General features: G+C 38.1%; 1 protein-coding gene across 1 annotated transcript in view; it reads left to right on the forward strand.

Annotated features, from left to right (window-relative positions):
• The window catches only part of AFG1L (AFG1 like ATPase), a 202071-nt gene that overhangs the window by 164469 nt on the left and 23985 nt on the right, over positions 1 to 13617 (forward strand). Inside the window, exons 10-11 of the mRNA XM_029944048.1 lie at positions 302 to 372; positions 629 to 729. Of these exons, the coding sequence (XP_029799908.1) occupies positions 302 to 372; positions 629 to 729 (172 nt within the window). The remainder of the gene's footprint in view (positions 1 to 301; positions 373 to 628; positions 730 to 13617) is intronic.

The following is a 13617-nucleotide window of genomic DNA, read 5'->3' on the forward strand; positions in this document are numbered from 1 at the left end:
AGAAGCCTTTCTTCTCATTGTGTACACATAGTATTAATGGATTTACTCTGCCTGTATCGTCTCATTACTGGAAACAGCCAGAAGCACAGAAGTCTTTCAGTGTATGCAAATAAGGCAGAATCATCTACCTGAGAGTTAATATTCTCTGCTTTTAAGTGTATTCTAAATCTAATGTTTGTATTTAGAGCATAACATCCTGTTCTCTTTCTTTATGGGCAAAAAGCTAAGCAGGCTCAGGCAGCTGTTTGATGTTGGCTTCAAGTGTTATTAATTTCATATTCTATTATTCTTTTCACTGTAGCACAAGTGAAGCTGATGTGGAGGCTGTCATGGATAAGTTGTTTGATGAGCTGGCTCAGAAACAAAATGATTGTACGTAAGTTAATTTCTCTTGAAAGAGAATACATTTAGAACACAATGCCCAATCTCCACTGACCAATTAATAAGTTCCATTGCTGTATATGGGTTGATGCCACGCTCAAGTGGCAGTCATTGTATCAGCATTTTGTCTAATTTATGTGTTGAATCATGTGCTATTATTCATCAAGCTATGCATTTCCTATCTGTAAGAGATGAATTTTATAGTAATTATCCAGACAAGATTGAGTCTTTGTTCATGTTCCCATAGTAACTAGACCAAGGATTCTAAAAGTGCAAGGCAGAGAGCTGCGGCTGAATAAAGCCTGTGGAACGGTTGCCGACTGCACATTTGAAGAGCTGTGTGAGAGAGTAAGTATCCAGACACGTCCAGACTCATTGGCCTTTTCATGTGTTAAAATACTTCATATTTTCCTCTCTGCCTGTTTCAGATTTTAAAATACCATTCACAGAGTCGGAACTGATTTAAAAGTCTCATTATGGGAAAATACTCATCTGTATATGCCCTGTGCCTTTTATAGATATTGGCTCAAAATTTGCACTTAGAGGGATGCTAAAGCAAAATTAGAAATACAGAGAGAACTATCAACTGTTGCTGGAAGCAAAACAAAAATCAGTTTTAGGGATGTTTTGTAAAAGTCAAACATAAGTGAATTATTTTTTTTCTAAATTGTGGTGAGGTTAGTATGGGTAGTATGTAGTATGTAGTATGTGAAACAGGGAGGGTGAAGTAATACCGGCATGATCCAAGGAAGTAGGACGTAGAAGAATTTCTATCCCTCATTCGCATTGCCCACCTGTTATTGCCGTAACTGACCTATTTGGGTGAGGGTCAAAGAAAGTGAATTTCTGTAACTCTGACATCTGTATTACATAAACTATTCAACAGAGAAAAAATGTATATATATACACACACATTCATATAAATGAGAAAGACCTGGATTGCAACTTCATTATACATTAAATTCTGCTCTTTTAGAAACTCTAGAATTCTCAGTACTCAGTGAACATTCAATGTACTTATTGACTGTAAATCTTTTTATAAAATTTTTTTACATGTTTTATTTACTTTTGAGAGACAGAGAGACAGCATGAGCGGGGGAGGGTCAGAGAGAGAGGGAGACACAGAAACGGAAGCAGGCTCCAGGCTCTGAGCCAGCTGTTAGTACAGAGCCTGATGCGGGGCTCAAACCCACAAACCATGAGATCATGACCTGAGCCGAAGCCAGACACCCCTATTGACTGTAAATCTGGAGAAAAATCCAAATTATACATAACTTGAAGCCTAAATCCTCAGCTGTCATGTAAATGGTCTCCCACTTACCTTAAGTTTTAGGTAATTAAAAAAGAATTTTTCGGTGAGTAGGAAGTTGCCAACCATTTTATGAGTACTTTCCTTAAAAGCTAATGACTTAATTACTTTTAGCCGGTGTAAATTTGTAATGTTTAAGTCAGAGAGATGAATTTAATGTGCAAGTGTCATTACAAAAATGAAGCACTTCAGTTAGGTTTCAGATCTAGTAAGATCCTCTGACAGGGTGATGAGATCATCCCTGGTAGTGAAAGTCATGCTGGGTAATGTGGACCCTTCATACTACTGTGGGGTCAGTTTCATCAAGGTCCTAGTAACCTTTTATCTCTAGATAAAATTCTGTGAATGCTTCCATTTAAGTTGTACTTACTTTGCCAGAGAAATAAACTTGAGAAAAATCTTATGTATTGAAAAGATGAGGCTCATCTTTCTTCTGTAGAAGGAGACCTAGTGAGGAGAAGGGAGGGTCAGACCTGTTGTATTTTGGGGGAAGATGGTCTCCTGGAGCAGATACTGAGTATTACCTCTATTTTTTAATGTGCTCATTATTTCAAGAGACACATAGTACCAGGAAACTCAGAGACTCAGATCTTCATAGTCCACTCTGTAGAGGTCATAGGGAAGAAGGTGTTGCAGAGAATTCTGCTTCCTTTATTTATAAAATTTCAGAACAATTAAATAAATTCTGGTAAAAAGTTACTAGCATACATCTTGCCTTTTTAAATCAAGTTACGGTCTGAGTCAATCACGAGATTTTATCCCAACATTTTAGAATTCTGAGCACCCAGGTGAAACAAGCTAGGTCTATGCATGTGTGTTGAAATTTTACATGTAACTGCTTATGTCCTAAATTCCTTATCACACATTCAACTGCATCCCTTGAATTGGCGTTGCAAGGCAGCTGAAGGACCAGAGTTTGTAGGGAGGATTCAGGATTGGCTGTACAGGTGGGAAAGATGATTTTCAAGAGGCCTTTCACCACCACAACTCTGACTCTTGAACTTAAGGGTTGATGAAAAATGTGAGGAGGGAAAGAGGACATAAAGAGTTAGGGATAATCTTTGACGTTGGATTCACACCATAAGAATTCACACTATAAGAATCTGACGCATTCTCTACTAAGCTCTTTGTAGGCTCACTTCTGCCCTACCTGTCCCCTGTGCTTTAGCAGGCTGGCTTCCTGCCTCATTTGGACATGGTATTGCCAGAGGTCAGCATATTTGGGAAATGGCACCCACAAATCAGCAATGCGGCAGGCATGGTTTTGCTGCTGGGAAGGTGAAGGGCCAGGGAGATTCCTGGGCTGCCTCGGCTCTGGTGATTAATGCCCTTATTCCCTGATGCTAATCACCACTGTTGGCATCCAAACACCATCAGCCTTGACTCTTGGCCAAGTAGTGGAGATAAAAGCTATTCATCCTTTAGTATTTACTCAGAGTGTAGCAAGCACAGGACGCAGACCAGAAGTAGTTCCCAACCAGAGGTTTCATATGGAATACATGAAATGAAATAACGTATAAAATAGAGAAGCGAAATGTTTATTAACAACTCCCCAAGAGATACTGTTAGGTACAGTTATAAGTCTAGCCGTGTATGAACTAATGCGCCATAATCAAGATTAATAGACAGATGAAGGCCAACACATGTAGCTGACGGATCTCCACTCCTTGAATACCAAAAACCAGAAAAGGAAACTAATAAACAAGAAGTTGATGTGAACATGTGTACACGCATGCATATGCATCAACGGATATATTTTTCTGCTTAGACTTTGCAAACACACCTGGCTACCTGTCATTATTTTTAAGACACAAATAACTAACTACTCTTGCAAATAGTTACTTGTGAGCACAGTTGTCAGTTGAGGAAACAATTTTCTGCAGGTGTAAAAATTACATTTTTCAATAAGGAAAATTTAGGTATAGTCAGTTTACTCATTAAGCCTTTAGAAATCAGTTTTGGCTCACTTTCCTTGAACAGGGTTCTTTCATTTTTGGTCCACAAAAGTTTAACCCTAAAGCAAGCGTTTTGCAAACTATTTGGTTTTAGGAACCTTTCCTCCCGTCACAATTATTGAGAGACCCAAGGAGCTTTTGTTTATGTAGGTTCTCTCTCTCAATATTTACTCTATGTATTAGAAATTAAAACAGAAAATTTTACAATGTTTATAATTTATTTAAAATAACAGTGATAAAACCCATTATATTCAACCCATCAAATTAGCATAAGTAACATTTTAATGAAAAATAACATTTTCCAAAGTGAAAATAATTTAGTAAGAAGAGTGACATATTTTTTGCAAAGCTCTTTAATGTCTGGCTTAATAGAAGAGAAGGACAACTTCATATCTGCTTCTACACTCAATCTTTTGCGGTATTTTGGTTGAAGTATGTAAGAAAATTTGGTCTCACACAGATATGTAGTTGGAAATGGGAAAAATATTTTAATAGCCATATCAGATAATCGTAGATACTCTTCTTTTGTAAGTTTATTTTTACTTTTTTGAGAGAGAAAGCAGGGGAGAGACAGAGAGAGAGGAAGAGAGAGAATCCCAAGCAGGCTCAGCACTGTCAGCACAGACCCCATGAACCATGAGATCATGACCTGAGCCAGAATCAAGGGTCGGATACTTAACCGACTGAGCCACCCAGGCGCCCATGGATACTCTTTTTGGATGCTAACATAAACATTTAACAAGAACTTCCTTCCACAGAGCACACTATGAAAAAGGTGGGGGTAAAGGGTAATTTTAGAGTGGAGAAACCTGACAAATAACTGTCTTAGACATGTGTGATCAAGGTTAACATCAACAGCAATAATTCATGTTGAAAGTTTATACTCTTGATATGGAATGATGAACATAGCACATGTCCTCTGTGGTCTTTCTCTCATTACCCATAATTCCAGTCTAATCATGAGAAAAACATCAGGCAAATTCTTGTTGAGGGACATTCTACAGAATAACTTGGCAGTGCTCCTCAAAATTGTCAAGACCATCAAAAATACATGGAAAGTATGAGAAAGTGTCATAGCAGAGGGGAGCCCAAGAGCTGTGATGACTGAAAGGTAATATGGTATCTTAGCTGGGACCCTGGGACAGAAAAAGGACCCTAGGTAAAAAGTAAGGAAATCTGAAATAAATATGAACTTTATTTTTTTAAGTAAGTTATTTATTTTGAGAGAGAAAGAAAGAGGGGGAGGGAGGGAGGGAAGGAAGGAGGGAGAGGGAGAAAGAGAGAGAGAGAGAGAGAGAGAGAGAGAGAGAGAATGTGAGCAGGGGAGGGGCAAAGAGGGAGGAAGAGAGAATCCCAAATGCCCCATTGGTTCATTAATTGTAACAAATGTGCCATACTAATGTAAGATGTTAATAATAGGAGAAACTGGGGGCACCCGGGTAATTCAGTCAGTTGAGCATCCAGCTCATGATTTTGGCACAAGTTATGATCCCAGGGTCGTGGGATCAAGCCCCGCATCCGGCTCCATGCTAAGTGTGGAGCCTGTTTAAGATTCTTTCTCTCTCCCTCTGCCCCTCTTCTCTGTGTACACTCTCTTTCTCTCTCTCATAAATATAATAATGATAATAATAATAGGGAAAATTGAATTTGGGATTCTATGAAAATTGTCTGTGCTATCTTTTCAATTTTCCTGTAAGCCTAAAACTTCTGAAAAAAAAAAAAGGTCTATTTAAATTTTTTTAAATACTTGACAAGAAGATTTAAAAAGGTCACTTACAATGTAGAATCTGAAAGAGTATCAGTGTATTTTTGGCATTCTATTATCCTTCTTGAACTTTAAATGGATCTTTTGTCATGCATGATTTTATAAGAGAATGAATGCACTGACTGTTAGAAAATATTGATTGAGTTATATAGATCTTCCAGATGTTGGTACATTTAATTATACAATATCAAAACATTAGATTCATTAATATCACCATCAGTCTCATCAGAAAAAAAAAACATGTTTAAGAATGGGGAAGCTGTCAAGTTCATGGTGGAAGCAATAAGCTTTCCAAAATTCCAAATTTCACTTGTTTGCTCGATTTTACCACTGGCAACAAATTACTTTTAGTTGTTTTCCTTAAAGTGACCATCTTCCATCTTCCTTTTCAAGAAAATGTCTGTGAAATATTGTAAGAAAATGTCTGTCCTGTGTGAATAACCATAGCTTGCCTGTAACTCATTCTTTCAAATAAAAATTATGTTCCATGATAAAAGTGGCTAGTTCAGTTAGCAACTCAAACAACTGCACAAGTGCTTTTCCTCAAGATAACAGTTATACCTGGTATATAGTAGAAGTGCTTTATGTCTACTTCCTTCACCACAATGAATACTAGAGATGTGTTCTCAAGGGTTGAGTTTTTAAAAATCCTTTTTACTGCTTCTTCAAGGACATTCTGAAGTGGGACTGGATTTTTTTCTTTTTCACTGTGAGTACATGGGTAGTGAAGAACACCATGTGATTTGGTGGCCCTGCTTTGATTCATGCTTAAGTGCCAGCAGTTTCACCCCCCATGGCTTTTGCACGATTACTGAAAATGTCAGCACAGTGTAAAAGGTAAATAGTGTCCTAGTATTATTATTACACGTTTTGACGTCAAAGGACCCCTGACAGTGTCTCAGGCACCCCTAGAGATCTCAGAACTGCACCATTAGAGCCAATGACTTAAGTAACAGTATTTCTGACTTCTGCTATACCCTCTAGCTGAGCCAAGTAACTGTGTCAAGGTAAGGAAAGGAAACCTAAAAGCTCCTGTCACGGCCACAGAGATGAATCTGCTTCACTTTCCCTTACTGTAGCTCTGATGTGGAGGGAGTGGCAGGAAACAAAGACCACCCAAATATATTCTCCTTTACCCGTCTATGGTTTCCTGAAACAGGGCTCCCCAGCCTTCCTCATGTCATGACAGGGAGAGAGAAATGATAATATTCTGGTTAAAGAGTAAAGAAGTGAGGCTGCCTAAGGCTTGAGGTCCTAGCCTGGAGGTGGAGGGCCTTTCCAGCTTTCAGGAGGACCCAAGGGTCAGCAGCACCGCTACCGGGTGGTGTGAACATGCCAGGCCGCACGAGTTGGACAGTTCTGTACTAAGGTTCCCAGCAGGAAGGGGGCTCTCCCGCTGGAGGACGTCTGTGTGACAGCCAGCTTCACGCTCCTTAAAAGGCTCAAAAGCTAGCTCAGATGTGGGAACTCACAAAGTATGTGACTGTACCGATTCATGGTAGAATCAGAATTAAAGATCTGATGTAGCATGTCCAGAACATTTTCAGTAGAGTGCAGAGATTCGGAGCACAGAGTCTGATTCCCAGACTCTCAAGGGGTTCAAGCCACTTGCTAACTATATAATCTTGGGAAAGTAACTTAACGTCTTGGTACCTCAATTTTTCCACCTATAAAATGAGGACAATAATAGTGCCTACCTATTATAACTATTAAATGAGTTAATACATATAAAGTATTTGGAATGACACATGGCAATATTTGCTTTATTATTATGCAAGTGCTATAGGCTCTCCTAATTGGGTTTGCTTTTCTGAACATGACCATATTGAATTGTAGATTTGCAAAGAAAGAATCCCAGAGATACCAAGAAGCTAGATGTTAAGCTGCAGGATTGCAGATGTGAGGAAATGTGCTTGGAGCAGTGAGGGAGAGAGGTGTGAAAAGAGGGGAACGATCTGGGCCTCTTTAGTTTTATTTATGGCTTATAGTCAGAACCTTCTTTTATCTATGATGACACTAAGAGACACATTTCTACCGAATGTAGAAGTCTATAAATATATTATTTTTTCTTCAGAGGGGCCATGGCTCAAAAGTCATCATTACAGACTATTGGCCCATTCATTCCTTGCCGCAGGTTTTCTTTCATGGTGATGTCAGGTGTGGTAGTTGGGTAAGTCGCCAGCTTTAAGAGCCTTCAGGAAAACCAGACCATGAAAGCTGGGACTGGCCCAGCCATACCACAGGCCTGCTTTTTTATTTGGGGTTGGATGTGTTTTTATACTTACTGAATGGTTTTTGTTTACTGAACTAGTTAGCCTGACTCAGAAGCTCATTATAATTAATTAAGAATTTTAGGTTACATCTGAAACTGAATGATTTCAAGAGTCCACTTCATGCAAGTATTCAGTATCTGAATTGTCATAGTTACATGGTTGCAAAGAAATGCAAACTTACCATAATAAGAAAATAGCCACAACTGAACTGACCACTTTATTTTTTTAAATAATAGTTTATTGTCAAATTGGTTTCCATGAACTGACCACTTAAGAATGTAGCGCTTCCTCACACGTCTCTCACAGCTTCTACTAGTACCTAGCTCCACACACAATGTCTAAGTCGTTTCCCAGTCAGTCACTGCTTGTCTGATGTAGTGAACATCCCACCGACACAATATAGATAAAAAAGCAAGCCTGTCCCTGCAAATGAAGATCCATCAACTTGATGAAGAAAAAAAATGAAGGATAATAATACCATAAAAACTTTAAGAGAAATATTTTTATTTAAGAGAAATATTTATGAATTAAAAGAGGATTTTAGGGGTGCCTGGGTGGCTCAGTCAGTCAAGCGTTTGATTTTTGGACTTTGGCTCAGATCATGATCTCACAGTTCATGAGTTTAAGGCCCATGTTGGGCTCTGCGCTGACAGCACGGAGTCTGCTTCGGATTCTCTCTCTCCCTCGTTCTCTGCCCCTACCCAACATGTGCATACTCTGTTTCTCTCAAAATAAATAAATAAACTAAAAAAAGAGGCTTTTGAAAAAACTGATGAAATCCTTAAATATTTTTGTAAAAATATTTTTCTGTGTAGTCGAACAACCAAACTGTGAAGTATAGGATGTACTATTTTATCATCATAAAATTTTATCAAGAAAGTTATTCTGAAAATGAATGGTAATTTGTTCATTGCTTATTCTAGGAATTTATAGTTGGCTGTTCTAATCCATATTTTGTCAACTAAGCCAAAATGACATTTTTATAAGCATTGTTTGCATTTTTCAAGATAAAACAAGATTAGAGGTTGAACTGAAGGAATTTTTCCTCACTATAGATGGTGATTTGTATCTTCCAAGGAAATGTTGGGTTACAAGTTATGTTTTTTATATTTTGCTGTTTAAAAGGGAAAAAGAAAAAAGACCTTTAGAGAAATGCCCATAAAAGTGGGTGGACTAGAAATTTAAAAACTAGCTACTTGAATGTGGCAGCCATTTTCATGACGTGAAGGGGGTCAGGGTAAAGAAGAATCAGAAGGAATGAAGAAAAACTGGGTTGAGAGAATGCCTTCCTACTCCCTTCAAATGACAGGTTTTCTGTTACCAGACTCATTGTGAGGCTGAACAATCTTGCTCACCTTCTGTTCCCAAAGTAGGGCAAGAAAAGCTCCTTAGGTGATGCAGCATGTAGCCAAAAATGTTAAAGTCTGTAGGCCACTGACGACTTAGACTCAGCCGCCTGAAGCTTCTCTGAGGGAGAAAGCTTGCTTTCATTTTCTGTGAAAATGTGCCTGGTTCCTGTAATGGGGAGAGAGCACCTAGGGACCCCCAGAGCATCTCGAGAGAAGGATGAATGTGCTGTGCACCTCCAATATGTTATCTGTCTTAAGGGTACAGTTATTTTGAGGATCAGATTTAGTATTAGATACAATTCCTCATGTTCCCTTTAAGATCACCTCTGTAAGAAAGTATGACAAACTAATATTTAATATTTGCTTTGGTCTCTCAGAGGAATGTGTCATTTACCTGCTCAAGGATTAAGAAGTATGAAATAAAATTTTAAAAATTAAAGTTGTCAGTAGCTTTTTAAAATTAGAATTAAAAAATGTTCTTAATTTTTTTTGATGTTTATTTATTATTGAGACAGAGAGAAACAGAGCATGAATGGGGGAGGCACAGAGAGAGAGAGAGAAGGAGACACAGAATCTGAAGCAGGCTCCAGGCTGCTGTCAGCATAGAGCCCGATGCAGGGCTCGAACCCACAAACCGTGAGATCATGACCTAAGCCCAAGTCAGATGCTTAACTGACTGAGCCACCCAGGTGCCCCTAGAATTTTTTCAAATTTTAAAGTAAATAACCTGGGGCGCCTGGGTAGCTCAGTCAGTTAAACATCTGACTCTTGATTTCGACTCAGGTCATGATCTCACAGTTCATGAGATCAAGCGCTGCTTTGGGCTCCACTTATGGAGCCTGCTTGAGATATTCTCTCTCCCCCTCCTTCTTCCCCTCCCCTGCTCAAGCGCTTGCTCTCTCGCTCTCTCTCTCAAAAATAAAAAAAATAAAATAAAAAATAAGCTGAATGATCTGACTTGGAATATCACAACCCTGAACTACAGAATTGGATTCCCAAACTACCAAGGAGTTCAAGTCCTTGCTCTGCCACCGACTAGCTTTGTGATCTTGGGAAGATAACTAGCATCTCAGTGCCTCAATTTCTCTACCTGCAAAACAGGAATAATAACAGAAATAGTCCTCTAAACATAAGATCTATACAATGAAAGGATTGGTAAAGTGTTCAGGAAATATAGGTCAACCAATTAGTAAGACTGTAAAACATTTTGTAGGTTATTTTAAAAAATTTTTCTACCATTTATTCACTTTTGAGAGATAGAGAGCACAAACAAGAGAGAAGAAAACACAGAATCCAAAGCAGGTTCCAGGCTCTGAGCCCTCAGCACAGAGCCTGACGTGGGTCTCAAACTCACAAACTGTGAATTCATGACCTGAGCCAAAGCCTGGCACCTAACCGACTGAGCCACCCAGGCACCCTACACGTACTTGTTTTATTTTTTAACACTGTGGCTTTTCTAATGCTTACCTACCAACTGGCTCTTTTCTTTTTTTTAAACAGAAGTTTTATATATAAAGTAATTCTGTGATTTTTAATTTTCAAGTGTTTCTATTTTCCCCCCATAAAATACATTATTTGATATACTCCATAGTACCTTTCCCCTGGATTAGATCAGTTGACTGAGAATTAGCAATTACTTAGTACATTGCTAATTAGAATATTTAGTAAAATATATTTCAATAGATATATTATCACTTTGAAATGTATTTTATAGAAAAAAGTTTGAGAATTGTTAGAATATACTAATTTTGTTTCTTAAAATAACTTGAAGATACTAAGGCAAAAGATTTTGAGAAAAAACTAGAAAATTATTGTATCAAAAAAGTGTAAGATTTCTATGTATTTTAGGAAGAAATGTTACTTAGCTCTTTTATCTTTTTATTGTTAATCAAGAAATATATATTGTGTAAGATTCCCCCCTTCCAAAGAAATTTACAATTTAGTAAAGGAAATAACATGAACAAATGCCAGACAGTGTTGTAGAGTGGAAAGAGGCCCAATCAAATCAAGAGATAGGAATTCCAGTCCTTATTCAGATACTATGTAGCTGAGTGGCCTTGGGCAAATCACTTAACATCTCTGGGTCCAAGTTATCTCCTTTGTAAAATGTGTGATATGATCAACTGATTTCTTTCATTCTTTTGAGCTGTAACAGTCTGTTTTAAGGAGTTGTGCTCATTAGTACATGTTATGAGTATATCAAGAGTTAAAAGTAAGGATAGTAAGGATTGGGAAGACTCTGAGGAGACATGAGATTTAAGGAGGAAATTGACCTTGGCCTTGATAGGTGAGTAGAATTTAGATGAGCAGAGTGAAGATATTTCAACTGTAATCTGAAGCCAAGCACTGAATGTTTCAGGAGGAATAGAAGACACTTTCCTAATTAGAGCAGAGTATATGTTAGAAAAGAGGAATAAGAATGAAAATTTCAGACAGATCCACCATAAAGACCAGGCAGAGAAATTTAGACTTCTTACCATGATTCATAGAGAGGCATTTTAGATTAAGCAGAACCCCTGATACATGAAGTAATAGGATGATTAATGCGGCAGTACACTCTAAGAAAGGTTGTAACTTACCAGCATTTTCCAGTGGGTCAGCAATAGTATCTCCCCTTGGAAATGTCTTTCTTTCAAGAAGGAAAACTTGGGTAAGTAAACCAACATGCTAGGTAATTGTTCGTTATGTATTATGCAAGGTAACAGAGACAGCTATACCCTTTTTATATTTTATGGTACTTCTTTCTAGTCATTCAACAGATACTTATTGAGTACTTAATGGAAGGCTGGCATACTTCTAGGTGCTATAGGGGATACCAGCGTGAATAAGAGTTCCTCTGTATACTCCTACAACCTTACTTTAGAAGAGAAAATGTGATCGGTACATAGATCACTAGACTGTGAGGCAGATTCTAACTAGTACTATAGGATCCCTGTGAGCAGAAAGTTATGGATAATTAAAGGGGACTAGGCCTTAAAAGCTGGAGCGTTGAAGAAGAGGGAGGGAGTGTTTGGTTGTTCCTAAGAATAGGGCTTCCTGGAGGCAACCTTTGATCTCTTCTTCCTCAGAGGTTTTGTGTTTTTATGAAAAATACAGAAGTAGGAAGTCACAGAGTATATTCACAGAATTGAAGATTCAGAAGGGTTCTGCTTCCGTTAATGACAGAGTAGCACCTATTTGACCAACCCACCATTAGATCATAGCTGCAACTCTGGACAAAATCTAAGAACTAACTGTCTGGGAGGCACTGTTGAGTAACAAAAAGGAGGAGAAAGTGGAGTTCAAGCACACATGGAAGAAAGGAAAGACACTGGTGAGTTTCTTATTCTTAAAGATTTTTTTGTTGTTGTTTTGGTTTTTTTGCCATATGGAACATCTAAAACTCAGTAGAAACCTGAAATATTCCTGGCTTGAGGAATGAGAAGAGAGCTAGAATATATGGAAAAAAATGATGGAAAGGAGACAACCACAGAGGGAGACCCCAAAGTTCTTCACAGAGACTGCCCAAATCTTGGGCTGACCTGTGAACTGCATGTGCACAGCTAACACTAAAAACACTGAACAGAGATTTTAGCAGCTGCTCATCACAGAGGAGACAGAGTTTGGAGTTTGAGACTAGCCAAGGTAATTACCTGCTAAAATAGCCACAATAGAAAATCAGTATATGTTGGTGAAATATAAAAGAACTCCAAGTCTCCAACAACATATCACTGACAATAGCTAGAATAGAATCCAAAACTGCTAGATATGTGCAGACACAGGAAAATCTGATCCATTTTAAAAGAGAAATGATAGTCAACAGAAACCGATCCTGCGATGATACAGATGTTGGAATTAGAGGGAAGGATTTTAAAGTGGCTTTTAAAAAATATCTATACTTAAGGATATGAGAGGAAATATGCTGATAATGAATAAACAAATAGGAAATCTTAGCAAAGAAATTGATGGTTTCCTGTCTCACATTCAGGTCCTTCAGCCATTTTGAGTTAATTTTTGTGTATGGTGTAAGAGAGTGGTCTAGTTTCATTCTTCTGCATGTTGCTGTCCAGTTCTCCCAGCACCACCTGCTAAAGAGGCAGTCTTTTTTCCATCGCATACTCTTTCCTACTTTGTCAAAAATTAATTGGCCGTACATTTGTGGGCCCAGTTCTGGGTTCTCTATTCTATTCTATTCCATTGGTCTGTGTGTCTGTTTTTATGCCAATACCATACTGTCTTAATGATGACAGCTTTGTAGTAGAGACTAAAGTCTGGGATTGTGATGCCTCCCGTTTTGGTTTTCTTCTTCAATATAACTTTGGCTATTTGGGGTCTTTTGTGGTTCCATACAAATTTGAGGATAGTTTGTTCTAGCTTTGAGAAGAACGCTGGTGCAATTTAGATGGGGATTGCATTGAATGTGTAGATTGCTTTGGGTAGTAATGACATTTTCACAATGTTTATTCTTCCGATCCATGAACAGGGAATGTTTTTCCATTTCTTGGTGTCTTCTTCAATCTCTTTCATAAGTTTTCTATAGTTTTCATCATATAGGTCTTTTACATCCTTAGTTAGGTTTACTCCTAGGTATTTGATAGTTTTTCGT

This window comes from Suricata suricatta, chromosome 7, assembly GCF_006229205.1.
Source record: "Suricata suricatta isolate VVHF042 chromosome 7, meerkat_22Aug2017_6uvM2_HiC, whole genome shotgun sequence".
Classification (NCBI taxonomy): domain Eukaryota; kingdom Metazoa; phylum Chordata; class Mammalia; order Carnivora; family Herpestidae; genus Suricata; species Suricata suricatta.